At 45.2% G+C, this 27981-nt stretch overlaps 1 protein-coding gene across 2 annotated transcripts; it reads left to right on the top strand.

The window, feature by feature from the left end:
* The first annotated feature begins 1416 nt into the window (after positions 1 to 1416).
* On the top strand, positions 1417 to 27685 carry EDEM1 (ER degradation enhancing alpha-mannosidase like protein 1). Of its 2 annotated transcripts, XM_045530772.1 has the most exons (12): positions 1417 to 2161; positions 8085 to 8157; positions 11520 to 11623; positions 12852 to 13023; positions 14020 to 14203; positions 16350 to 16524; positions 18783 to 18903; positions 19366 to 19536; positions 21735 to 21808; positions 22670 to 22766; positions 24999 to 25202; positions 27386 to 27685. In XM_045530772.1, exons 1-12 carry the CDS (start codon positions 1644 to 1646, stop codon positions 27473 to 27475), a joined length of 1983 nt encoding a protein of 660 aa, XP_045386728.1. In that variant the 5' UTR covers positions 1417 to 1643; the 3' UTR covers positions 27476 to 27685. The 2 variants fall into 2 exon arrangements, with proteins under 2 accessions (XP_045386728.1, XP_045386729.1); XM_045530773.1 differs by lacking the exons at positions 21735 to 21808; positions 27386 to 27685 and having other exon boundaries at positions 24999 to 25089.
* The last annotated feature ends 296 nt before the right edge of the window (positions 27686 to 27981 follow it).

Genomic DNA, 27981 nt, shown 5'->3' with positions numbered 1-27981 from the left:
GGCAGAATCTGAAAGTTCAGGATCGAGGACTGGATTTCCAGCAGGGTCCCTAGGTACCCTTTACAGAGGGGGAGCAGAATCTGTGGAGTCAAAAGACTCTGGCTCAGACTCTCTTTGTATTCTTTTTGCTGTTTGGCCCAACCTATGTCTTACAATTTTGAAGAGGAACAAGGCTCAGTCAACAAAAAGGACCTTACTATGTGCCAGCTACCCTGTGTTGTAATCAAGTGTTTCTTAGTCCTCATTACTCCTCTTCTATATTGCGACGAGTTCTGACCCTGAAAATGTGATGAGAGTGCCATAGGACAACGTACCTTCTTAATCATTCCTTCGGTCACCCACCCAATCTCTGATTTGGAGGTACAGTCGGGCCCTGCTTCCCAAGCTTTCCAGGAACTTTGGTGTAACAGATCTAAACGTAGGAAGGACAAAGCTTACTGGCATTTCCAAATGCAGCAAACAAACAAAAGCAAAACCCCAAACTGTTGACTCTTTACTACATGAAAGCCATAGCCCTTCAGAGCTGACATTTCCAAACTTCTTTATTATAGGAATTAGATACAGAAGGGTAAAGTGGATTTAACCAGGAATCGATCCAATACCTCAAAGGTTAGTTAGGTCACTGCTGGCAGGTGCACAGGAGAGACGTGGGAGTGGGAGAGGCAGGAGAGGACAAGTTTAAATAGACCTGGTAAAAATAATTTGGGCAGCCTCTTGAGTCCCATACCCAAACCCCTTTTTAGAAAAGATCCTATTTCTGAGACAAAGGCAATATAACATAACTTAGTATTTCCTGAAATTGCAGGGTCTTAAGTAGCCCGAGAGTACTTGTTACACACATATTCTCAAGACCCTCCGCTGGAGTTGTTCGCTAGGTCTAGGAAGGGATCTGGGGACATGTGTTTTACAAACACAAGATGGGGTGTTCCCATAAAAAATAGCAAAATTCAGAATACCATTTTGTGCAGTCCTTGAGCTAAAAGGTAGCATGGCACCCCCACTATGAATAGACACTCAAGTTATAAAAAACCCTGCCCTCGACATGCAAAAGGAACTTTATATACAGAAATGTTCCTTTCCTTCCTCTTTTCCTAATATGCCTTTTAACTGTCATCATCCCTAACCTAAAACTGGAGCGGCTTTTTCCGGTCCCTGCTCTGACAGGCACACGCTCTGCCCGGGGACCCGGTCTACCTAAGGCAGCCGCCGGGGGCCACGTCTCCGTCCTGCGACCGGCGGGCGCTGCCATTGGCTGGAAGTTCCCTCGCGCGGAGCCCGAGCGGCCTCTTCTCGCCACGCCAGCCCGGCCCGACTCGGGACCGCCCAGGGGGCGTGGCCCGGGCGGCGGGGCGGGGCCTCACGGCGCTGCGGACGCCCGGGCGGCGGCCTGTGGCGCGGGAGGGAGTCCCCGGCCGCGCCCCGCGAGGCCGGGCCAATCCTGGGCGACCGGGCGGGCGAACGCCGGGCCCGGCGGGCCAGGCCCGAGGACCTGGGGGTTGGGGACAATGGGCCAGTTCCTGGTGCGTCACGGAGGAGTTCCTTAAAGGGGAAGCGAGCCGGGCTCCGGGCCGGGCGCGGGGTGCGGCGGCCGGCGGGGGAGGCCCCCAGCGCTTTAAAATAATGCCCGCGGCGCCCGCGCGACCATGCAATGGCGAGCGCTCGTCCTGGGGCTGGTGCTCCTCCGGCTCGGCCTCCATGGCGTGTTGTGGTTCGTCTTCGGGCTGGGGCCCAGCATGGGCTTCTACCAGCGCTTTCCGCTCAGCTTCGGCTTCCAGCGTCTGAGGGGCCCCGACGGCCCCGCGTCGCCCGCCTCGGGGCCCTCGGGCCGGCCCGGGCCCAGGGGGGCGCCGTCGGGGCCGTCGTGGCTGCAGTCGCCGGGGAGCGGGGTGGCGGCCGGGCAGCGCCGGGCTCCGCGGCGGCCCGGCCCGGGCGTGTGCGGCCCGGCCCACTGGGGCTACGTGCTGGGCGGCCGGGGCCGCGGCCGGGACGAGTACGAGAAGCGCTACAGCCGGGCCTTCCCGCCGCAGCTGCGCGCCCAGATGCGCGACCTGGCGCGGGGCATGTTCGTCTTCGGCTACGACAACTACATGGCGCACGCCTTTCCCCAGGACGAGCTCAACCCCATCCACTGCCGCGGCCGGGGGCCCGACCGCGGGGACCCGTGAGTAGCCCGCGCCGCCCCCCGCGCTTCCTTCCGCCCTCCGCGCCGGGGCGCTGCCGTCTGTCCTCCGGGCGCCCCGAGGGCCGGCAGGGCCGTTAGGGTCCTGGGGGCAGCGCTGTACCTTGGCCGACCCCCTTTGATGGCCCCCTGGGCTTGGGGGTGCGTGGGTGGGCCGGTGGCTGCCCACTGTCTTGGTTCTCCAGGAATCTCTGAACTTCAGCAGAACAGCTGTCCAGCTCAGTATGTTTTACAGATGGGGAAACTGAGGCCCAGAGACCTGAAGGGACAGTGGCAGTGCCAAGAGCTGGCTTGGGGGTCTTTAGACTTCCCATCTCGAGCCTTTCCTCCAGATGAACATAAAATCTAAACGAAGTCTCTGTGCTTGTCATATAAACGCAACTTCAGAACAGGTCATTCATTATTCCCTCTTCACATCGACACACCCAGGTCTTTTCTCTATATAAAAATTAAGAAGTTGATCCTGAGAAAGGACTTCTCCAAAGCCATCCAGTGAGTTTGAGGCAGAGCGGGGTTACAACCTTTCTGCTTCACAAGGGCTGCTGCTTAGGCTGAGGAATAGTTTAGTGGGGAGGGAGGGGAGCTGTCTGGCTGGATTTGAGGTCCGGATACCTGGGGTGAGATTCCTTGGGTACTGAATTGACTGTCAGCGTCATTGACTTGTAGTGTCTGTTCCATAAATTCCCCCACTCTTAGTGGCAAGGCTGTCAGGGAAGGTCAGCTAGTCCTCACTGTCCACCAGCTTTGTTTGCAAAGGCTCAGCTCCAAGGATCACTGCTGTTGACACCAAAGTCCAGGAGGGCAGGACGCCCAGGACCTCTTACCTGGAGGGAAGGAATGTGCATTGTCGCCAACCCTGTTAGTCCAGATAGGTGGCTGCCTTCCTCTTTCCCTCCCTTTAGGTGGGAGTGGAGGAGTTAGGTTGCTGAAGGTCTTGTCACCCACCACACATGAGTGCCTTTGGACATTTGGGGCAGAGTCTAATTCTTAGGTTCTAAAAAGGAAGCTTGTATACACCAAAGGGGCTTGAAAAGTTTTTTAAAAGGTTTGGTTATCCACAAATTCATGTCTTAAATTTTGCAGTGTGGGAGCACGATTTTTAGTGGGGCAAGGGCACCTCCCAGACCCTTGTTTCACTAAGGCCCTTCAGAGGACCAGGCCTTTACAAAATGTAGGAAATTAATGAGTTTTTCTTGCTTAACTGTATCAGCATTTATATATATAAGTGTGTTTTCTGTCTAAATTTTTTTGAGGAGAAAATGTTAAATTTTGAAAAAAAATATTGGGCCTTTCCAGATTGTAGGAAATGAATGAGTTGTTCGTCTCACTTAACTAGAGGGGAAAATGTATTTTCTTTCCATCTCAATTTTTTCTGGAGGGGGAATAAACGTCATTAAATTTTGGGGGAAAAAAAAGCATAAAATCCCACCAGACAGTTATTTTTAATTTATCTTTGCTTCCAGCTTCTGCCCATATGCCTACACGTTTTTCATAGTTGCCATCAACGTGTGTGTACATATTTTGGATCTTAATTGTGCTTTCTCAGTAATGTTCTTAGTATTAAAGAAAAGAGACGGCGCCTTTATTCCCTTCCCACAGATGATTTCGTTTTACCAGGTAGCCCTGAAGAAGACAGTTTAAAGGGAGATTTCATAACACTTTCAGTTGGGAATATTATGGTCTTGAGAGTGAGTTGATGACATTTTAATGTTTTCTGTAATGAATGTTAAGAACTCTGAAGAATTGGGAGCCCCTCTCCAGCAAAGGGAGGTGGTGGTTGATTTAACCTGCTGGTCCCGGTGGTATCATCAGCCTTTATTTCAGGATGAAGGCTGCTGCTGAGTGTTTCGGTTTGGTTATACATTGGCAGTCTGAGTAAGTTAAGGTCAAGTTGCTTTGAGACAGATGCGTTGTTGGAAAGATGGTGTTAGAAATAGTGTGTGGGGGTGGCATTTGGGAAGAGTTGTGCCCAGAGGTTAGTAAGCCTTTGTTGTCTTTGAGGAGGTGAAAGAGCTCTGGGATTTTGGTGGCCACTTACAAAGGGTGGGAAAGTTAATTTTTTATACTCCTTTTCCTTTAATTTAATTCCTTTCAGGCTTTGATATTTTCGAAGAAACTTTAGAACCAAAGCTTTGTCATTCTGGCTTTCAAACAGGAGAGCACATTTATGTCCCCAAAATAAATAACCTGTAATAAAAATCTTTTAGATTAAAAAAATCAGATGTATTCCGATGATTCTCTTAAAAAGTAGAGTGAATTCACCATCAGCATATTATGTACAAAATATGGGTGCTAAACACGTGTGTCTTTTCTTTGTAGTCACATGAATTTCAGGCTTATCTTGCCTGTCTTGTTTGCCTGGGGATTGGGTAGGGAGTTAGAGTGAAGTAAATAAAACCTGAACACTTAAAAACAGTGAATCTTTCTGTCCAGCTGCAGAGTATTCTTCAGTCAGTACCTCTCACATCCTCAATTTGTGTTGGGGGATCCAAATTCAAAGTTTCATTGGGTAAATTTGGATATTATATTTTTGCAATCCTCTGAATAGTTAACTATAGTTCCAGCCTTGGGCATGTGAACCATTCTCCCTTTCTCCACAACCATGTTGCAATTAAAAACAAAAAAGCAAATCTCAAATTAATGAACCAAACAAATGTTGGCCTTTAAGGAGACTCGTTCCTAGGCACTCCTGGTGTAGGATGGGCTCCTTCCTCCCCCTTTCTTTCTGAAATCCTGCCCTCCTTCAGAGTCAGGCTAACGTCTTTTTTCTGTGACGCCATCTAACTGAAGATGATTCTCTTTGGTTTACTCATTTCTCCTTTTGGTTCCTTTTCTTTGAGCTGCTTTTGCACATTTTAATGTTACTTGAAAATTGAGTACTGTTGTGTGTTCACCTTCATTTCCCTTCATCTTGTCTCTCCAGACTGTCAATCCCTTGAACACAGGGACTGTTTCTTACCTTATCTCTGTGCCTGCACAGCACCAGGTAGATTTCTGAGCAGCTGTTACGGGTTAGGAATATGTGAGAACTTTTTAAAAACACATGTAATTGATTTTTGTTACCTACATCATCAAAAATTTTCTAACAAAGGCCATGGTTTTCTTTATCTTTTCTGCTTTGAGGTGGTAAGAACTTTGAAAATTCACAGTGGAGTGAATGCCATGAACATTCACACATGGTGAATTAGGCGGAGAGTTTCATTGTGGTTCAGTCAGCTGGTCACGTGGAAACATGCACTTTCCATCCTCATCTTATACTGAAAGATTAAGTTCTTGCCTTGAGGCACTTAAAGGTATCAGGTCAGCCTGGACATTGAGAAAAATATCTGCAAAGAACAGATCCACAGTCTTACCTGCATAGCGGGCTGACATAAAAAGGAGTCATAATAATTTCATGCTGTATTTGAGGATTTTATGAAGTCTGTTTTTCCCTTCATTCTTCTCCCCCTTTTTCTTTTATTTTCTTTTGGCACAATTTGAAAGAGTGCGTAGCAATTATTTAGTTGAAAAGAATTAAAATGAACACCCTAGATCTTCAAGTGGACTTGTCTGACTAGAGTGGAAGGAGGAATTGCACAGTTACTGCAAATACTCTTTTTTTTTTTCCTATTTCTTTCTACTGTGGCAAGTCTTCAGTGACTGGCCATTCACTGTATCAAGAAGTGTTTTAAAACTGGGTCCATTTTAGTTTTAGATTGGGAGGAAAAGCACATTCAAACGTGGGAAGGAGTACAATGCTCCAAATTTGTAATGGGCCTGTGCAGGCGGAGAGAATGACACATGCCGCAGATTAGGGTGTCATTCAGGAGAGGGTAGTTACATGTGGTTCTCTCGATCACTATCTAGCTTGGATGCTTCATGATGAGGAAACTATTTTCTGATGAGGTGGGTTGTTGGAGCCCATTCTTTGTTTCCGAGCAGCAGAGCAACATAGTTAAATATTTATACCCAGCAGAATGTTCTTGAGTTGGCATAATTGAACATGGGGATCTGTCTCCTTTTAGCTCCTCCTCTGACCTTTGGCATTTCTTATACGCTTTTTGGCTGGCAGTGCCCTTGAGAGGCATATTTGAATCCGCAGCTCTTGCCCTGAGAGCTATGGATTTTTAAATATAAATTTATTTAAAAAGAATCAACAAATAGAAGAAACAGATCCAGTTTTCAGCCATGCAGCTTGTTGACTTCCTGGCTTGTGCGAGATGAGATAGCCCTACTTCCTAGATAGCCCCCTCTGTATAGCTTGTTTTTAAAAATGCATCGAAAATTATGCTATATATTTTTTGCCCTAGATTAGGTGGAATAGTAGCATAAAACAAGGCAACTGAAGGTGCAGATGAGATCAGACGTTGAAGTTGTTTATGCTGTGCCCTATGAGGCCCATTTCACTCCAGCTGAGGCACGGAGGAGGCCTTTCAGAGAGCACAGCCAGCCATCAGCCACAGGGGAGGTGCTGCTCACCTGGAGCTTCTCCTCCAGGGAAGTGAGACAGACACCCATTAGGGCGTTTGGTCTAAAGAGCAGATAAAGTGCTCTGGGGATATGAGGGAAGACATCAGATATCAGTGTATCTGTAGCTGGAAATAAAATTGGGGCATTTTCTGTTAAGTCTCTAATAAAATCTTTAACCAGTTGTCTTATTTCTTATCTTACTTTCATTCCCCCCCAAGCACCTGCAGTTATTTTCTGGGTTTATGGGAATGGGACCAAGGAGTAAATGAAGTCCCCAGAATTTCTCAAGTTGTACTTTATTACTTGTACTACTGCTCCATCCCTGCCCTCCCAGATATATGAGTTTTTGTTGTTATCATTTTTAGTGTTATAAAGTAATATCACAGTGCCTGAGGAGTGTTACCCTTGTCATCCAGAAATTGGTTTCTCGAGATTGTTTCAGAACGGACACTTGGTGTTGATGATGGAGTGAGAGGTGTGTGGCAGAAACATTTATGCAGCTCCAGTCAAGAAGGGAGAGGACCTCAATTCCTGCTTTGGTTCATGTTGAAAGACATCGTCTCAGAATCAATGGAAATAATGGAGATTCTTTGGATGAGATGTTAATGAAAAAATAGTGGAAGGAACTTAATTTATTCCCTGACCCGAAGGACAGATGAGTAATATTGAGACTGTAACTCAAGGTGTTTACTTCTTTTTGTGTGTAATAGGCTGTAGTGTCTCATTTCTGTATTAAAGGTAGGTCATATGACAAGGTCTTTACTTCCTAATGATTGCAAAATCAGCTTTTTGAAATTGGACAGGATCAAAGAGATTGTTTATGGTGATAAGACTGTTACTCAGAAAGGGCAAATGACTCTGGTTCACAGTCTGCTGACTTCCCATGATGTTCTTTCCACTTTTTATAGTACAAGTGTCTCTGCAGTTCCATGACTTGATTCTACTTATAGACACCATAGAAACTGTTGCTTTTGAGATAGAAAGACCTTTGCCGGCCAGGTGTGGTGGCTCACGCCTATAATCCTAGCACTCTTGAAGGCTGAGGTGGGAGGATTACTTGAGGTCAGGGGTTTGAGACGAGCCTGAGCAAAAGTGAGACCCTGTCTCTACTAAAAATAGAAAAATTAGCTGGGCGTTGTGGCATGGGCCTATAGTCCCAGCTACTCAGGAGGCTGGGGCAGGAGGATTGCTTGAGCCCAGGAGTTTGAGGTTGCAGTGAGCTACGATGATGCCACTGCACTCTACCCATGGTGACAGAGTAAGACTCTGTCCCCTCCCCCCCCAAAAAAAACCTACGGAAAAAAGAGCTTTGCCATACTTACTTCCCCATAATTAGTTCCTGAATAAGTAAGAGTTCTGGCAATTTTAGTTTCTGATGGGTGTTTAGCTTTATTGTCTTTTTTCCTCTGTTAAAATAAAGTACCTTTGTTTAATTTTAATTTTATTTCTTTTTCAGTTCAAATCTGAACATCAATGATGTACTAGGGAACTATTCATTGACTCTTGTTGATGCGTTGGATACACTTGCAGTAAGTGTTCAGCCTTTCTTTTTTATTAATTAATTAAATAAGATGTTTTGGAGTTGATTACCCCTAATTTACCCCAGCAATGGGAATTCCAGGAAACGAAATGTATTGATAGCTTTGTTAGCTCTTATGTATTTTAATGACCTTAGTAGGGAGTGCAAGAAAAGCATTGAAGGTTAAATGAGGGAAAATGTGATTCTTCTTAAAGAAAATGGAGAAGAAATGTATGTTTGTTTTTAGAGAACTTAGTTTTCTCTCAGTTTTCCACTATCTTATTCTCTAAAGGAATCCATAGAGACTCTCATTAATATCGACAGTTACTAAAGATAACATTCCAGGAGTAAGACAGAGCTCTTGGGGTTGATTGGTACCCTGGAATATTATCTAGCCACTGGCTCCTCAGGAGCACGTCTGAACTCTGGTGCAAGCTCGTATGTGGGGCTTTCTATAAACACACCTCTGTTTGCTACTTCCTGTTTTGTGGATGCTCCACTCCATGCTTGAGCTGCCAGCGTGGATGCTGACTTTACCTCCTCATCCTGTGGTTTTGCTCACTGACTCTGGGGAACTGGAGACCTTTGAACAGATATGCAGCAGCACACTGACGGCAGGGAAGCACTGGGGACAGGTACTTACTACCAAGGCTGTCTCTACACTTCATCTGCTCCATGACCTTCTGCCATAGAATGCAGTTTCCAAGGGTCTGTGTTCCAGCATATCATTGGTTTTAAATCTCCTTAGTAAAGGTGATTTTACAACCTCTTTGCTCTGCTTCATTGTCTATCAAGCCTTTACCATGAGAAAATTCCTATGGCAGTCTAGCCCAAATCCTGTATTTAATAATTGTTTCTTTTAGCATTCCATAGAAAAGTTTAAAGCTGTCTGTTAGGAGTTAGCGTTGGGTAATGCTAGCTAAGTTTGTATTACAACTGTCTAGTGTCTTGCTAGAATTACTAGAACTTGGAAAGAGCTTGTGAGATCATTCTGCATCCTCATTTCATAAATAAATAGCAGAAATAGGACTAGGCCCTTGGCCTAATAAGAAATTGGAGGTGTTAGATTTCAGTCTGAGAGGTTTCAGTTGTGGAGCAATTTAGTTTCCCAAGAGCTCCTTCTTAAGTTATTCCTGCTCCCTTGCAGTCATCCACCGTCATGGATCAAAATGTGCCCAGACAAGTACAAGTACGTGCAGCCTTAATTAGAGCTAACTTGTTGAAGATACCAGAGGCTGACTCAGCCTACAAGTGTTGCTTAAAAGGAAAAGTCCTAAGATTCATACATAGCTTATGAAAGCTCACCCCTTCTCCCAGTATGCCTTGTTTTTTTTTTGCCCATTGTGTCTTTTCACCCTCCTGCCACGCTTGTTGAATATGGAGACCTTATCTCTATTATTTACTGTACTCTCCCTCCACACTTACTGGTGTCTGGTACATAGTAGGAGTGCAAATATTTGTTCAAAAAGTGAATTCCTACTAATTCAGCATTTCCCAACACAGATTTCAAGGGTAAACTTCCTGAAAGAAGAGTTCTGTTCCCATATGAACTTGAGAAATTCTTCATGTCTGTTTCGATATTGGAGAGCCAGAATGCACATCACCATTTTAAAGGGTCTGGGAAGTCCTACAGTAAAAAAAGCCAAGAAACAAAACACAAAAAAACCAAAAAACCCCCACTTATTTAACTCTTCTGTCCAATCCAGTTTTTCTCAAACTAGTGAATGACTTTATAGCCTGGTTACTGTGGGCTCTGTAGCTCTCTGACCACAATGGTAAATTCAATATGTAATTAAGAGTTGTTGGCTTCTTTCACTATCCTCCACTTGATCTGAGATCTTATCGGCACCTGCAGCTGCATGAGATATTGTTGCTGGTGAACATCTGTTAGGAAACAGACCCATCTCTGTGGTTTTCATTGTTGAATGTCTGGCCTTTAACGTGTTAGTGCTTCAGGTGTTACTTATGTTGAGGTTTTCCTTTTCTTTTGCTAACATTTAAACAGGCTTTAACAGATGTGCTACAGAAACATTCTGAAGATAGCAATCTCCTGGCCGTTGGATTCAACTTGTAGCATTATTACATAATCTTTTAAAAAGAAAGAACTGAAAGCCAGAAAAAAAGTCTGTACTTGCTCTGTATGTTACAGCAGAATCTCAATGAGTGGGGAAAAAAGATAGAGCAGACCAATAAATATTAGGAAATAAGGCATACTTCAATGAAATTATTTGGGTTTAAAAAATTATTTTTTCCATGTGCATCCTTATGATGTCATTGTGATCTCAGGATAATCACAACATTTTAAAAAGAATGAAATCATTTCAATTCAGGTTTTTTTTTTTCTTCGAGACGTCTCACTCTGTTGCCTGGACTAGAGTGCCATGGCGTCCACCTAGCTCATAACAACTTCAAACTCCTGGGCTCAAGTGATCCTCCTGCCTCAGCCTCCCAAGTAGCTGGGACTACAGGCATGCGCCACCATGCCCAGCTAATTTTTTTCTATATATATTTTTAGCTGTCCATATAATTTGTTTCTATTTTTAGTAGACACGGGGTCTCACTCTTGCTCAGGCTGGTCTCAAACTCCTGAGCTCAAACAATCCACCCGCCTCGGCCTCCCAGAGTGCTAGGATTACGGGCGTGAGCTACTGCGCCTGGCCCAATTCAGGTTTATATATAAAATTTTGTGCCCAATTTGCACTTCATATAGGAGAAAGTAGCTTGGTATAACATCATATCCACCCACTTAAAATAGGAATTGTAATTCTAATCACTTTTTAAAAAGAACATAGAGCTAATTATTTATATGTCTTGTTTGTTTTAAATGTCACTGGTTTTATACTGTGCTCCAAAAGATATTGGCATCATTTCTCAAAGTGTTTAGACATCTGGATAACAAGCAACAAGTTCATTCAGTTTTCCTGATGTTTTGGTCTCCTGGGAGCCAAGCACCCAAGCTGTTGATTTATTTGAGGAGCAGAGGGAAAGTCATATTTTTGTTTCATCAACTTGCTGATTTATTTTTACCCATTCCAGAAGTTTAGGAACTATAATGCTTGCCTGTTAAATGAGATTAGACTGAAGTTTTTAGGAGGTGCATTGGGAAGGTGAGAAGTACCAGTGATTTTTATGAAGAATTATTTTCACAGTTTTGCCATTTGAGATAAGACTCTTGAGTTGGAGGAAATGGGCTTGCCATCTGTCTTGGAATATGTTCTGAGAAAAACTGTGCTTTCCCTACTTTTTGTGCGTCTACCCCCATGGTGGCAAAACCACATATAGACACTGCAGTGAGGTGGCCTCGCTGCCGTGATCATGTAGCCTCGGTTTCATTTCAAGCTGCTGTAATGACTTGTGTTCCTCTTTTTAAAGATAATGGGCAATTCATCCGAGTTCCAGAAAGCAGTCAAGTTAGTGATCGACACAGTTTCATTTGACAAAGATTCCACCGTCCAAGTCTTTGAGGCCACGATAAGGTAAAATCATAGATAAAACGGATTAAAGTCTTCTTTTTGCATGTGTGAGGAGAATAATTCCCATAAGGGTCTTATAGCCCCCAAATCCAGGTAGAGAGTCCATATAGGCTTATGGGGGCAGTTTGCAGTTTTCATGTTGACTTTATATTTATCAAAACTGGGATAACTGATGTTTCAAAGTAATCGCATTTTGGACTGAAGAGAAAGACATTTATGTTTTAATGGGTGTAAGATCAGTGTCCAGCTAATACAGAGTTCCGTGATTTCCCTTTATCTCTGGTCTCATTTCTTTCTTTCACTGTGTCCTAGGAAAACTACATGTTTGTGAGGGAAACGAGAGTTTCCCATCTCAACTCCCAACCACAGAAGACCACTGTTTACCATTTTGGTGTATTTCTTTCTTTTCTAATCTCGTTCTCTCTGTTTAATGTATTGGGATCATGCTCCCATATATACCCAGTTTTGTAGGTCGCTTTCTTTAGTTTGATTTGTTGTGACTATTTTCCTGGGTTTAATTTAAATTCTTTGAAAATTGCATTACTGCATGACATTCCAGTTTATAGATGTAATATTTATTTTAAAGTTATGAAAACATTTGTTCTGAAAAATGTCACAGTCCACTTTAGATCATTGGAATGGAACATTCATAGGTCTACGGGGACGTCGGTGTAAGCTGGTAGCCTTCTACCTCTGAGTAGGTCATTTTCTCATTTTCTTCTCCTCCTCTTGCTCACCTTGCCTCTTTACCAGATGTTGAAGTGCATCAGTTGCTTGGCAGCCAAAACTACAAAAGTTACTTAGTATTTGTTGTCTTTCCTTTCTCCTTTTCTTATGTGACTAAGTTTTTCCCCCTGAAGTGAAATAAATCAAGAGTAATTTAATAACACTAATAGGGAATATTTATTCCGAGAACAATTAGCACACTGCCAGTTAGCATACCCCCTTTTCTTAATGACTTAAGATTCAGATTACCAAAGATATTTTAAATAGTGTTGTTCTTGGTAGCCTCAGCCTCCCTTTCTCCTGTTCAGTAATGTGGTTAACTAAGAATCAATCCTTTCTTATTAGAGCTGGAAAGGACTTCGAGAGGCCATTAAGTCAAGTCTTTCTGACTCCAGGCAGTTCTGATTCCACAAGGAAATGGAGGCCGCTTCTATCCTTCTAAATTGGATTGTGTGCACTTACAAGCAACATGATTTTATTATTTTTTTGTTCTTCCTGTTATTAGGGTCCTGGGAAGCCTCCTTTCTGCCCACAGAATAATAACTGACTCCAAGCAGCCCTTTGGTGACATGTCTATTAAGGATTATGATAATGAATTGTTGCACATGGCCCATGACCTGGCTGTGCGGCTTCTCCCTGCTTTTGAAAACACCAAGACAGGGATCCCCTATCCTCGGGTAGGTAGACTGGTTTGGCCTTTTGTGTTTGACATCACACCATCTTCCTGAATTTTCTCTTTATTAATTTATTTGGGGGAAGGAACAGGGCTAAGATAAAAGAGGAAAGCAGTATTCTTGGGAGAATTTGGCCCAAAATATGAGATATATGTTTTTTAATTCATTTAGCATTTACTAAGCACCTACTTTATGCTGGGCACACAGTGACATGTTTGACTTAACCCTTCCACTTAAGGAATTTATGTGTGATTTATATTCTCTGCTACAAAATAGTGTGGGGAATTTGTCTTCATTTCTGACTTGGGTATATTTCCCCAGAGATCCTCACATGTATATTGTAGGAGCCCAGTGAGTGTTCTTTTGAGTGCTTCACATGTATCTTCCAAATAAAAGTGCGCACAGACTAGCAAGTTAGATGCTGATTTAGATGCCAGATCTGGAATGAGATTATGTCTTTGTGGCATCTGATTTGCCGAGTCTAGACCTCCTCTGGGAATTGAGTCAGCCTTTTAGGTAACCAGCAGAGAACTGCCAGACCACAGAACCTGCGTGATGAAACTGGTTGTTATTTTCTGGCCGTGCCTCATTCTCTCCCAGTCTGAGGTTGGTTTATGTTTGGTAAGCAGGAGTGAGTTCATAATGGCTCACTTAAAATTTATAAGTGATTCTGTAGTTTGCATTTGTTTATAACACTTAAGCTTGTGTAACCATGAAGAAAACCTGCTGGAAAGAGGTGGTTTAGTGAATAGTGTTAAAATTATTCCCTGAAGATTTGCTTTTATTAATAAGACCAGGGTCTGGTGTTGTTATTTTCTTGTTTGTGTCTTTTAAATTTAATTCTCGTGTTCATCTCAAATGTGTCTTGGGAGGCAGCGGGCTGACTCTCGCCATGATAAGCTGGGTTCATTAGCCGAGTGCAGTGTCTGTGACCCGGCCTTTCAGCCCCATGGGTGCCTTGAGTTTTGCCATGAAGCCTTTGTCTCTTCCTGTCCCCAGGTGAATCTAAAGACAGGAGTTCCTCCTGACAGCAATAATGAGACGTGCACGGCGGGAGCTGGTTCCCTCCTGGTGGAATTTGGGATTCTGAGCCGATTGCTGGGGGATTCCACGTTTGAGTGGGTGGCCAGACGAGCAGTGAAAGCCCTTTGGAACCTCCGGAGCAATGATACAGGATTGTTAGGTGTGGCGGCACCTTTGCTTGCTGTTGGGACTGCGTCCCGTCTGGCCCCCTTTCCTTTCATCTTCTCTGGGGCTTTCCCTCTTTTCCACTCCCTTCTTAAAATTGATAACTCAGAAAGAATGGCCCTCAATGTCTGCCATGTCATTTTTTTTTTTTTTTTAAGACAGAGTCTCTCTGTTGCCCTGGGTAGAGTGGCAGTGGCATCATTGTAGCTCACTACAACCTCATACTCTTGAGCTCAAGCCTCAGCCTTCCGAGTAACTGGGATTGCAGGTGTGTGCCACAACACCCAGCTGATTTTTCTATTTTTAGTAGTGATGGGGTCTTGCTCTTGATCAGGCTGGTCTTGAACTCCTGAGCTCAAGCGATCCCCCTGCCCTGGCCTCCCAGAGTGCTAGGATTACAGGTGTGAGCCACCACACCCAGCCCATATCCAATTTCTTTCTTTTCTTTTTTTTTTTTTTTTTCTTGTTGAGACAGAGTCTCACTGTCGTCTGGGCTAGAGTATCCTGGCATCGGCCTAAGTCACAGCAACTTCAAACTCCTGGGCTCAAATGGTCCTCCTGCCTCAGCCTTCTGAGTAGCTGGGACTACAGGTGCATAGTACCACACCTGGCTAATTTTTCTATTTTTTGTAGAGACGGGTCTCACTCTTGCTCAGGCTGGTCTTGAACTCCTGAGCTCAAGTGATCCTCTGGTCTTGGCCTCCCAGAGTGCTAGAATTACAGGCGTGAGCCACTATGCTCAGCCCATAGCCAATTTCTTTATGTGACCTTTCGCTTAGAGTGAAGCTGTAAAGTTTGATGGAAAAGAGTAAAGCTTTTGTGGTTTTAAGGCTCCCTTGGATCTGATTTGGATCTGATTTGGATCCCTTGGCATATTTCACTTGAAAATTATTGTTAATGGAAATGCTATAAAAAGAACTGCCTCTGAGACAGATTTTATTCCTTCAATATAAGGTTCTAAATATAGGAATTTAGAGTTACTGGTGGAGCAGCTTTCTCCTTTTAAAAAATCTAGGCATGTGAGCTGGATGTCTTGGATCACTCCTGTATCCCAGCATTTTGGGAGGCTGCGGTGGGAGGATGGCTTGAGGTTAGGAGTTCAAGACCAGCCTGGGCAACATAGCAAGAACCCATTTCTACAAAAAAAAATTTTTTTAAAATCTAGGCATGTGGTAGTAGATTGAAAGCCTATATTAAACCTGTATTAGGTGTGGGATTTTTTTTTTTTTTTGCTTGAGAATGTTTGGTCAAGATATTATTAAAAAATCATTGTTATTATTTTTTTTACACCCAGTCTCACTGTTGCCCAGGCTGGAGTGCAGTGGCACTATCATAGCTCACTGCAGCTTCAAACTCCTGGGCTCACGCGATCCTCCTGCCTTGGCCTCTCAAAGTGCTGGGGTTAGAGGTATGAGCCACCATGCCCAGCTAAAAGATTATAGGAAATCTCAAACATGTGATACTAAAGAGAAAGCATAATGAATAATAACCCCTATGTACTCATTCTTCTTCAGTGATTATCAGTATTTTGCTAACTCAAGATGTTATTTTAAAATGGGTTTTTACTTCATATAACTGTTTAAGTTGTAAAATTCATATGCAAATTTATTGTATTTAACAACAGCAGTAGAAATAAGTCACTCAAATTGTAAATCTGTCCCCAAATGGTTGACAAGTGTCACTGCAAATTGTCAACTTTTTAGCTTTCCATATGTCCTTTCCACCTGACATGTGCAACTTTTCTGTATTTTCAATTATAATATAAACAAATATTTTTATTCTGCCTTACATTTAGCAGGTCATTCAAGTATTTCCAAGTTGTTACCTTGTTTTCAGGATAAATTCCCAGGAATTGTAGTATTGGGTTAAAGGCTGTGAACACTTTTTGGTTTTAACATGTATCATCTATCTGGGAATTCCAAGCAAAATGACAAACCTATTTTTATTTTGCTTTAAATGTTCATCCCTGTTTTGTGTCAGCAGTTACACACGACATATTCAGAAAGATCTCTAGGCTGTCCAAGCTGCTGATAAAGGGTAAAGGTGCTGAGGAGCAGTGATGTTGGTGTTGGCGGGCTGTCCCCCTCCCTACCTGCCCTCCAGGATAGCTGGGACCTGAAGGACCTTGTTTGTTCTTACAGGCAATGTTGTCAACATTCAGACGGGCCATTGGGTTGGAAAGCAGAGTGGCCTGGGTGCTGGGCTGGACTCCTTCTATGAATACCTCTTGAAATCTTACATTCTTTTTGGAGAAAAAGAAGACCTAGAAATGTTTAATGCTGCATATCAGAGTATTCAGAACTACTTAAGAAGAGGGTATGTCTCCTTAACATCTCTTCTATTGCCTTATAAAGCAAATACAGTGCATTCTGAAAGGTTCAATTTTTTTTTTTTTTTTAACATAAACTCACAGGGTCTGTTCACCTCTTCCCTCACCTTACTTCCTCTCCTGGTTTGTCAGTCATCTGGGGGTGAGGAACTGTGTTAAGCTATCTATTTGCTGCACAGTGTAATTCCCCAAAACCCAGTGGCTTAAAACAGCAAACATCTCATGTGGTTTCTGAGGGGCAGGAATCCAGGAGCAGCCAAGCCAAGGCCCAGGATCTCTCGGGAGGTTGTCGTCAAGCTGTTTGCCAGGGCAGCAGCCACGATGAGCCCGAATGGGGTTACTCATGTGGGGGTTGGCGGGCTTCTGCTCCTCACTGCTGTTGGCTGGAGGCTCAGCTCCTTGCCACAGGGGCCTCTTTGTAGGTAGCTGTGGCAGCTGGCTTCCCCCAGAGTGAGTGATCTGAGAGAGAGAAAGATGGAAGCCACAGTGCTTTCATGGCCTTGTCTGGGAATGCTGTGCCCACATTTCTGCCAGTCCGTTGGTCACCCAGAATCCCTCATACAGCGTGGGAGGGGAATACACAAGGTTGTGACTACCAGGAGGTGGAGGTTATCCGGGGCTGTCTTGGAGACCAGCTCCTATAGGGGCTGACACATTCCCAGTGTTTAGCTGTGGCTTTAATTGCAGATAGAGCTGTAATGCAGGACAATTACAGAGTTATTGTGGTTCTTTTACTTGGCGAAGAATTGTTAGGCTTAGTCTTTACACTTGATGAAAGAAAGGACAATTGCCCCATTTTTGTCCTTTCTGAGTTTGTTTTTTTTTTTTTTTTTTTTTTTTTTTGGAGACAGAGTCTTGCTCTGTTGCCCGGACTATAGTGCTGTAGCATCAAGCTCACAGCAACCTCCAACTCCTGGGCTTAAGTAATCCTTCTGCCTCAGCCTCCCGAGTAGCTGAGACTACAGGCATGTTTTTCTATATATATAATTTTAGCATTCCAGATCATTTCTTTCTATTTTTAGTAGAGATGGGGGTCTCGCTCTTGCTCAGGCTGGTCTCAAACTCCTGACCTTGAGCGATCCTCCCACCTTGGCCTCCCAGAGTGCTAGGATTACAGGCGTGAGCCACCATGCCCGGCCTCTCTGAGTTTGTTTGAGACAACATTGTTTGCCATTTCTCAGTTGTGCGGGAGAGAGAGAGCCCTAAGAAGCCTCAGTGGCTTCTACTGGTGTCATTTTCTCTTCCCCAGGTCTTCCTTTGTATGCATTTATATATTAAGTGGCCAATGCAAGTTATAGTTACAAAGCCTTCAGCTTGGTAGGATTTTCTTATACCCATTTTTACTTTAGCTGTTGTAGGAACCACCTGTGTGAGTGCTGTGGTTAAGTAAGAGGCCTTTTGGCTGGAGTTGAATTGTTTTTGCTTTTCAAAGTCCCGAACTAAATTGAGCAGTAATCCCTGAGTGCCTTGATCTGATGCATTCCTCCAAACCTTTGCCATGGGACCTTAGTAGAGAAGAGACTTTTTGTACTGAAAGAACCAAGCTTCCCTGCTCAGGTCAAATCCAACTTAGGCCCACAATGTAGATTAAATTCTATCACATGGCAGGGTTCTTAAACTTGAATGTCCAGGTGCTTTCTGCAAAATACTATGAAATCTTTTTTTTTTTTTTTTTTTTTTTTGAGACAGAGTCTCACTCTGTTGCCCAGGCTAGAGTGCGTTGGCATCAGCCTAGCTCACAGCAACCTCAAACTCCTAGGCTCAAGCAATCCTTCTGCCTCAATCTCCCAAGTAGCTGGGACTACAGGGATGTGCCACCATGCCTGGCTAATTTTTTCTATATATTTTTAGTTGTTCAGCTAATTTCTATTTTTAGTAGAGATGGGATCTTGCTCTTGTTCAGGCTAGTCTCAAACTCCCGAGCTCAAGCAATCCTCCCACCTCGGCCTCCCAGAGTGCTAGGATTACAGGCGTGAGCCACCGCGCCCGGCCTAAAATACTGTGAAATCTTGATATATTACAATGGTTGAATTAAGAACTTTTATCCTATGGTAAATATGATCTTCTGCTAGAGTCTAGTATATAGATAGAAACATTCTTACCTCCAAAGGTTTAAGGAATGAGTTAGGAAAAGTTAATGTCGATTCCATTTAAATGAAACTACCAGGGGCTGCTGGAGAAACAGAGCTAGTGGTCTGTCAGTGAGCTTGCTTTTCACCCTTGAATATGCTGCTTGGGTTTGTAGGCGGGAAGCCTGCAATGAAGGAGAAGGAGACCCCCCACTCTATGTCAATGTGAACATGTTCAGTGGGCAGCTGATGAACACCTGGATTGACTCTCTGCAGGCCTTCTTCCCTGGACTGCAGGTATTTTGCAATCAGATTTGCTAAAAATAAGCCATTGTTAGAAAGGACCTCCCCTTTCCCCTTTCTTTTTTTGATACCAGAGCATTCTATAGCTCCTTTGGATTTGAGATGTTAATAGCACAACATGTCTTGATCATTCTGTTTGTGAAATTAGTCCCCAGAATATCGGACAGAGACATACTTCGTAAGTGCAAAGCCATGCTTGAAATGTAACTGTGTAACGTTTGGATAACCCATCTCTCAATTGTTTGTTCATGTGCAGTTCCCATCAATTTGGCATTGGTTGCCAGATAGGGAGGGCATCCGTTTGTCTGGGTTGTCACTTTTGGATTGGTTTTGTCTTCAACCATGTTTGTAGGTCACATAAGAACAAGGGAGTGGAGGAGAGCTCAGGGCCTTTGTGTCATGTCTTGCCACTCTGGGAAAAGTGTCTCAGCCTGATGACCTATGTCCTCTTCTTAGGTGCTGATAGGAGATGTGGAAGATGCCATCTGCCTCCATGCCTTTTACTATGCCATATGGAAGCGCTATGGTGCCCTCCCTGAGAGGTACAACTGGCAGCTGCAGGCCCCTGATGTTCTCTTCTACCCGCTGAGGCCAGAGTTAGTGGAGTCCACCTATCTCCTCTACCAGGTATTAGAGTTTGCCAAATAGTAGTTTGTATGTAAACACTAGGAAGACCCATAGCCATTAGTTCTTAATAAACATTTGCTGATTGATTTAGAATTATGTTGTTTCATGACTGTTGGAGTTACCACCTGTCTGTGGTCTTGTTAGTGCTCAGTGTCATTCATGGCTTCACAGGACAGAGAAAGTGTCTGCGGTCAAATGTTTTTTAACCTCACATTTTGCAAAGCTGAATTGTGTTTTTGACGTAGGACTTACATCTCACATCTTTAAATATTCAAGAGGAAGATTTTGTGTTCGGGTGTGTTCTAAATTTATTCGATTAAAAAACCCTTTTTTAGTGGGCTGGGCATGGTGGCTCAGGCCTATAATCCTAGCACTTTGGGAGGCTGAGTTGGGAGGATTGCTTGAGCTCAGGAGTTCAAGACCAGCCTGAGCAAGAATGAGACCCCATCTCTACTAAAAGTAGAAAAATTAGCCAGGCATGGTTGCTAGTCCTAAGCTTCTCAGGAGGCTGAGGCAAGAGGATTGCTTGAGCTCAGGAGTTTGAGGTTGCTATGAGCTATGATGACACCACTGTACTCTAGCCAGGGCACTAGAGTGAAACTCTGTCTAAAAAAAAAAAAAAAAAAACAAACTTTTTGGGATACAATTTTGTACTAATATGCTATGGAACCCTGGTCTGTGTAATAATTCAGACAAAAAGAAAATTTTTTTTCTTGGTGGTAAAGGGAATAATCTTGGATTCATCTGAATGCCTATTTTTGTTTAATGTTATTTAAAAAACCAGAAGGGAAGAAAAGAAACAACATACAGTGTTCGTCTTTTGTGAAATTACTTTGGAAGTGCTGGAAGAAATGTCACTTTAACTGCGTAATATCTTTTCCCTGATAGTTGAAGCCAGATATTTATACTTCTGTGTATGCCATACATATATACACACTGAGAGTCCTTATCCATTCCCAAATAGAGCAGCATAAGCTGTTAGCTTTCTAAGAAGTTGGCCTTCAGTGTGATTCAGTAGGCCTACAACAGACTCCCACGGTGGGTAAGCCCTGGCAAGTGAGACCTGATTTTTATATGCTCTGCTAGTAGGATTAGTACTGTGGTTTGGATTTATTCAATAATTTTTTATACTGAATCTTTGCTGTTTGCTTTTAGATGAAGAAAGGGGAAAAATCCTATGAACTAGTAATAATCCTTATGCCTAAAGAGAGACCTCATGAGTTTTAGGTAATCTCTCAAAAAAGGGAAAAGATGAGAGCTTCATATTTGGCCTCTCTGGGCCCAGTGTAGAGCAGGGCTGTACACACTCTGAGGACGGCATGCCTGCTGCTGTCTGATGGCTCCTTTTAGGCTTAGTCCTGTTGCCTGTCAGTTTATACCTCTTTCTTTCTGTCACTGCCTCTTTGCTATTTTCAGCTTCTTCCTCACGTTGACTATTTTCTTAGGATCCAGAGAAATCTTGCACTTTACAGCTTTGTCCCTTGAAGCCACACCAGGTGCTCTTTTAATCCAGAGACGGCTAACCTCGTCATTGTTTGCTTTTGCTGCTGCAGGTTGGCAGTAGGCATGGATTAAAGATGATCCCCAACTTTTAAACTGCTTGTTGGGCAAAAGGCTTATCTTCTCAGGCAATTTTTTTCCCTAACAAAATCATATAAGAGCATGTGCCAGAAGAGTAAGCAACCCCAGGACTGATTTCTTAGGGTGATTAGAGAGGAAAGTGTGGAGGCCTCTTTTAGATAGTTTTGAAAGTCTGTTCCCATTAGCCTTTCCTCACAGTGCTATAATTGGAATGGGGACAAGTCCTGTTTTCTGTGCCTGCATTGTGAGTTTCTAGAGAGTTCTGAGGCTAGACAGAAACTGGATTTGTTCTCAGATATGGTACTGTCAGGGTGGGCATTGTTTTATTTCTAACTGTGATGGGGCTCAGGAGAACCAAAGGAGAGTATTGTTTTACCCTGGAACGTATTGTCTTACCCTGGCTAAAAGTAGACAAATCACAGGCATGCTTTGATGTGAACCTGCAGATACCTTAGTCCTTTCACCTTTGTGACCCTGCAAGATAAAGTGACTCGGGCCCTGTTTCTTCCTTTGGCTGGCGACACCTCTCCTGGGGGAATCCCCGCAGTCACCGTGGTGGTTGTCGATGGCATGTCTTCCACGCCCTGCTGGATCACGTTCTCTCATGTTCTCTCTAGGCAACCAAGAATCCCTTCTACCTCCATGTAGGAATGGATATTCTGCAGAGTCTGGAAAAGTACACAAAAGTCAAGTCAGTTTTCTAAGTTCCTTTCTTTTTCTGTTGGCCACCTTTGATTTACTTTGAATTGTTCTGGGGAAATATTATCCTAGTTTGCATTTGAATGTATACAACAGCTCATTAATGCTAATTTCATAGGGAAATTGTCTACCTTTTGGTGTAGTAGAACCTTTCCATTATGGTGGGAATTGCTTTCTTGCCCTCCCCCGGTTTTCTGTGAGGTTCCAGCAGATTATGTGTGTTCCTTTTAAGTAACTTATTTCCCCTAGTTATACAAACAATACATACACTAAACTGTTTAGGGAGTACAGAAAATATAAAGAGGTAGAATATTTTCACTGTAATCTCCACATGCAGAGATAACCATAGTTAGCATTGAAGTATATATACTTACAATCTTTTTTGTATATTTGTATATATGATGTGTGTATATATGTATATATAAAACACATACTCCATATTTCAATTTTGTGACCTTTTTTTTTGCCCACTATATTATAAGTATTTTCTTACAAAATACTATTTTAGAATACCCAAATAGCAAGTCAGTTATACAAATATTGGTACTAAAAATTCAGATTAGTCCTAAATGTGTTGCCAGTCATCTTCTTGGTGCCATGTTAGGCTTTTGGCCAACACCTTCCACTAATCCCCCGCCCTCCAGACTGCAGCTAAGCTGATAGTTTAGCAGCCAGAGCACTTTTTAAACGATTTTATAGATAATTCAGGAGAGCCCTGCAATGTAAACATCGTTTTTTTCATACGGTGTGAGAGGATTTGCTTGAGTATTCTGTGAAGAGAATACTTCTGCCTCTGAAATGAATCAGCAGGTGGGGAGGAGGAGACGCAGGGCTGACGGGTGTTGTCTTGTAGATGTGGGTACGCCACGCTGCACCATGTCATCGACAAGTCCACAGAGGACCGCATGGAGAGCTTCTTCCTCAGCGAGACGTGTAAATACTTGTATCTGGTAAGTGCGTTGCAAGAGTAACATGGGAATGTTTAGCACTGCTTAGCGCAAGCATTCATGCACACTGGTACCTAAGGCATATTTACTGGGCACAGCTACACTGCATTCCCGGGGATACAAGCACTGTTAGAACAAAAGGATATTGCTGTCTTCCTTCATGGTTTCCAACTCATGGAGGAGTCATTTGTCAAGTAAACAAAGAAATGAACTGTGATCACAAATTGTGTGAAGTGCTGGTAGCGGCTGATAGAGGACCAGTGTTAGTGCCGGGTCTGGGAGGGCTTGTCTGAGGCAGAGTGCGGTGTTTATAGCTCTTCCTCACCTCTCATGACCTTCGTGATCCGTCTCTTTCCATACACACAGCCTCAGACGTGCACTGGTGTTGGGGGGAGGGAGAGGAGGGAGGACTTCTGGACCTGGAAGGAGCCTTTGAGATCCCCGAGTCAGCGTTCCTTCTTCCCCGCATGGGAACCGCAGCCCACGTGGGAAGGTCGGGCGACTTGCCTGAGGTCTTGGGGTGACTGTGGCAGAGCCGAGGCGTGACCCACGGGCCTCTCTGTCCAGCGCTCTCTCCACCTCGTGGGTCTGCCACTCGTGTGTAGGTGCCTGTGCACTTGTGCCTGGTGTCCTGCCCGCTGCTTGCTTTTTTATCCGTGGCAGACGTCTCTCAGTATGGCTATGTACAAAGGCTTCCAAAGGCCCAGAGGGCCGGGATTTCCTGGTTAGGAAACAGCGTGGTGACTGGGCAGCGGGGCCGAGGTTCAGGGATAGCAGCTGTGATAAGTTGTGTTACTCAGTTCCGTGGTTCCCAGGCCTGGGGCCCGGTGGGTAGAATCACCCGGGGCCCTTGAGTTAGAATCTTTGGAATAAGTGGGCTCACGAATCTATGATTTTGACAAGTACCTCCAGTCATTCTGTACAAGCCGGGTGTTGGAGCTACAGGTCTAATCCTTTAAGACGACTCTTTTGTGTCTGGAGTCACTTCACAGAAGGCCACAGAGGAGGTGTGTCCCCCGGCAGCCCATGGGGTCCTGCTGCCAGACCCCTCGGTGGTGGTGGTTCTCACTCAGTGCAGGCGGCTCGGGTCAGCTGAGCCTGCCGAGTATCTCTGCCCAGCAGCCACCGGTGTCAGAAGGACAGCGACAGGGCCGGTTCTGGAGTAAAGGAAGGAGACCCCATAGGTGTGTGAGGGGAAAGAATGCAGAGTCAGGAGGAGAAAACCTGGGGTCTCCCCCATTCTCTTCCTGTCACTGTGTGAATACGGACGAGCTGCACAGTCTCGGTTTCCCTTGTCTGTGAAGTAGTTCAGGTGAGCAAACAAGGTTTCTTCCATCTCTGAGGATTTGTAGGTATTTACTCACTCAGCATTCACCCTACTCCTGCCTTGTCCTGCCCTGCCTCGTCTGACACTGGGTTAGGGGTTCTTTGTGGGGGCACCTGCCACACCCTCTTTTATCCCGTACCGTGTCCATGGTTGAGGGAAAGGACTGCCTCGTGGCCACTACGTCCTCGGAGCTCAGTTCACGTTGAGCCCAACCCATGTTCTGACTCGAGAAATGAACTCAGTGTTGGCACATGTGTCAGGCTCTGTGCTGGGCCCTGGGGAGAGGGTGACAAATAAGACATGTGCTTCCTCTTCAGCATTTACAGGTTCTAGGTGTGTGTGTGGGTGGGGGGAGAGGAGGGGGTGGCGGTAGTTCTAGAATTCCAGCCTGAGAACTCACAGGGTTGCTTATGGGCATCATCCAGTGAGCTTTTATAGACTCCCTGCGCTTGGTTCTTAGCCATGGAGTTTCTGAATCTTTAGGTCTGGGTGGGGCAGGCCCAGGCATCGAGGTGATTCTGTCTTGCAGCCCAGGCTGGGAACTGCTGTTGCTAATTGATGGCTTTTCATCTGGTTGTCAGCGAAAAGCGTGAGATCCAAGCAAGTTCTGCTCCATGAGTAGCTGGGACACACTCCTGTGAGTTAGTTCCAAACTGTTACAGTTACTGATTGTATTTTTCTTCCTTCCCTTCCTCTTCTTTTCTTCCTTCCTTTTTCCTTTCCTTTCCTTTCCTTCCTTTTTCCTTCCCTTCCCTCCCCTCCCCACCTCTCCACTCGCCTCCCCCCTTCCTTCTTTCTTTTCTTTCGTTCTTTCTCTTTCCCTTTTCTTTCTTTCTTCTTTCTCTTTCCCCTTTCTTTCTTTTCTTTCTTTCCTTCTCTCTTTCTTTCCTTTCTTTCTTTCCCTCTAGCTGTTTGATGAGGAGAATCCGGTGCACAAATCTGGAACCAAATACATGTTTACAACGGAGGGACACATCGTGTCTGTGGACAGACATCTTCGAGAGTCACCCTGGAAGGAATTCTTCTCGGAAGAGGGAGTGCAGGACCAAGAGGGAAAGTCTGTGCACAGGCCTAAATCTCACGAGTTGAAAGTCATCAACTCTAGCTCCAATGTGAGTTGCAGGGGTGGCTTGTGTGTGGAGGAAGAGAAAATGCCCCTAATTTCTTTGTCATTCAGAATTCCTGACCGCAAATTGATGGCACACGCAGCTGGGGTGACTTGAAGAGTTCCATAAAGAGACCACTTGGTAGGAGTTGTCAGGGTGCAGGGAAGCCGCAGAGGCAGTGGCAGCACTGTCACTCCTGGCACTGTCGCTCCTGGCACTGTCACTCCTGGCTGCAGAGGCCAGCAGAGAGGGTGGTCAGAGGAACCTGGACGGAGGGAACCCTGGGGGAGGGAGTGGCAGGAGCCACTGCTCGGATCTGGCTCCGGTGACCTTGCCGGAAGGGCGGCAGCGGGGTCTGCACTCGCCCCTGCCCCCGTCCTTATCTGCGGGAGCTTGTCCTTGGCAGCCCCCACCAGAAGCCAGAGGGCCAGGGGGCTGCTGATGTAACCCACCAGGGGGCCTGGAGGGGCAAACCGCCTTCCAGCCCTTCCAGCCGGAGTGGGAAGGAAAGCAACTAGAGTCATTGTGTCTTTTAATGAAGATCCTCCCATGTGCAGCGGGCACTCGCTTTCATTTAAGGTGGAGCTTCAATCGCACCCCTAGATTATCCTGGCGAGCAGTGGGAAAGACTTGGAAATGGAAGTCCTTGTGTCCGCAGTGGAAGTCCCGGGTAGTTGTACTGATTTGAATCCTGTAGGATGGTTTGGAAGTGAGGATAGGGAAATGCGGACCCAGTCAACCTCCAGTCTAGCTGTCCTGCGGTGCCTCAGCTGCCAGAGTTTGGCCACCTCCCCCCGCACAGACTGCTGGCCGTGGCTGGGGTGCCCTTTCGTCACAGGCTGTGCTTCACCTTCCCTTGGTGGCCCGGGGAGGGCCGGCACCATCAGGCTCTGGGCCACACTGACAGGCCCCTACACTCCTGTCAGGTACAGGGTGTTGATTAGGTGGACAGAGCCTAATGGAGAAGGAGGGGAGGAGGGTGAGGGACCAGCACTGTTCCAGAAGCTTACGTAGGTCAGCTTATTTCCTTGTTACAGTGGCCCTGCGGGGGCTGGGCACTTTTAATGTCCCCATTTTACAGACGAAGAAAGGGAGGTGTGGAGAGGTTCAGGTCACATGGTGGAGCCGCGTGGGGGAGCCAGGATTTGGACCCAGGCCGGGTCTTCTTTTTTTGGAAGGAGACACCTCCGGCCTGCCGCACCCACTAACAGGTCTGGTCCCGGCAGGCACTGGATGAGGCCCATCAGAGGGGCTCCCGGTTCCCCCCTGGGCCTTTGTCAGGAGTGCCTGGAACACAGAGGGAGCACTCTGCCAGACGGACTCCGGGAGGGGCTCACCGAGAGGTCACTCGTTAGCAGGTCCGTGAAGGAGGAGGAGCTTCCCAGGAAGGGGTGTGCAGGCAGAAGGAACAGAAGCTGCGGAAGCACAGCGGTGAGGGTGACGGGGGAGGTGGGGACCAGCGGAAGGCCCTGCCAGTCTTGATCTTGTCGGGGGTGAGGAGCAAGGCGTAGAGAGTTCAAGCACAGAGCGCGGGCAAACGTTTCCTTGGAGAAGCGGCGTGTGAAGGACGCATGCGGACAGCTGCTTCCAGGGGTGACACCCTTGGCTGATTCCCAAGACCCACATGTCCTTTGAGGGGCAAAAGAGATCTTTAATTAAAAAAAGAAAATAGTAATCTTCAACATTTAGAATTTAACAGTGAATGAAAAGAACATAACTCAGAAAAACGTAGTATTTTCAAATAGCTAAAATGTTTTCTGAAATTCTGGGTGGATTAAGGACCCGTGGGATGCAGCTTTTGGTCCTGGTCCTGGTCCTGGCCAAGCTCTTGCTGTCTCGTCTTAGCCTCCCTGCATCTCCGTTTCCTTACCTCTAGGCTGAGCGTATTATCTCGGTGGTTTTCAGCTGGCTGTGATTCTGCTCCCTGAGGTACTTTGGGCAGTCCCTGGAGACGATTTTGGTTACAGCTGAAGGGCAGGAGTTGCCACTGTCGCCTAGTGGGAGAGGCCCAGCATCCTGCTGACTGCCCTGCAACACCAGGACAGCTCTGCAACAGGTGTCTGCCCCCAAATTTCAGTAGTGCCCAGGTTGAGACACCCTAGATCAAGTCATCCAGCCACATTTCCTGAGAGATCAACACGTGGGGTGTTAATTCAAAATTCACATTTTCCTCATTTTTGTCTTTCTAGTGCAATCGTGTTCCTGATGAGAGGAGATACTCCCTGCCCTTAAAGAGTATCTACATGCGACAGATTGATCAGATGGTTGGCTTGATTTGATCTCTTCTATGCTGTATGGCCTCATCTTAAAGCAGACCTAAACAGCTGAACCCAGACCACACCAAAATCCAGTCTGAAGTGGAAGGGGATGGACGTCTGGCTGTCCATGATGGTGTAGGAATTTCTGGCCAACTCTTCACCCACATCTGGTTAATTCCTGCACACTTCAGTGTTCTTTTTCCACTCAATAAAATGCCCTGTTTTTCCTAAGGATATAATTTAAAATGAGAAGGTATATGGAAATTGGCTTCTTATGACATGCTGATGTTGCTAAGCACAATAGATGGAGCATCTTTGGATTGATGTTCACAGCTTCATACTTTAGAATCTAAGATTCTTCATTTTTCAGGCACATGCTATACTGCAGTATTGCTACTTTTGTATTCTTTATTATTACTATTTATTTTTATTTTTTTGAGATGGGGTCTCACTGTATTCCCCAGGCTGGTCTCAAACTCCGGGGCTCAAGTGATCCTTCTGCCTCAGCCTCCTGAGGAGCTGGGACT

This window comes from Lemur catta, chromosome 18 (genome assembly GCF_020740605.2).
Source record: "Lemur catta isolate mLemCat1 chromosome 18, mLemCat1.pri, whole genome shotgun sequence".
Lineage (NCBI taxonomy): Eukaryota > Metazoa > Chordata > Mammalia > Primates > Lemuridae > Lemur > Lemur catta.
This window is presented reverse-complemented; position numbering and strand designations above follow the sequence as displayed.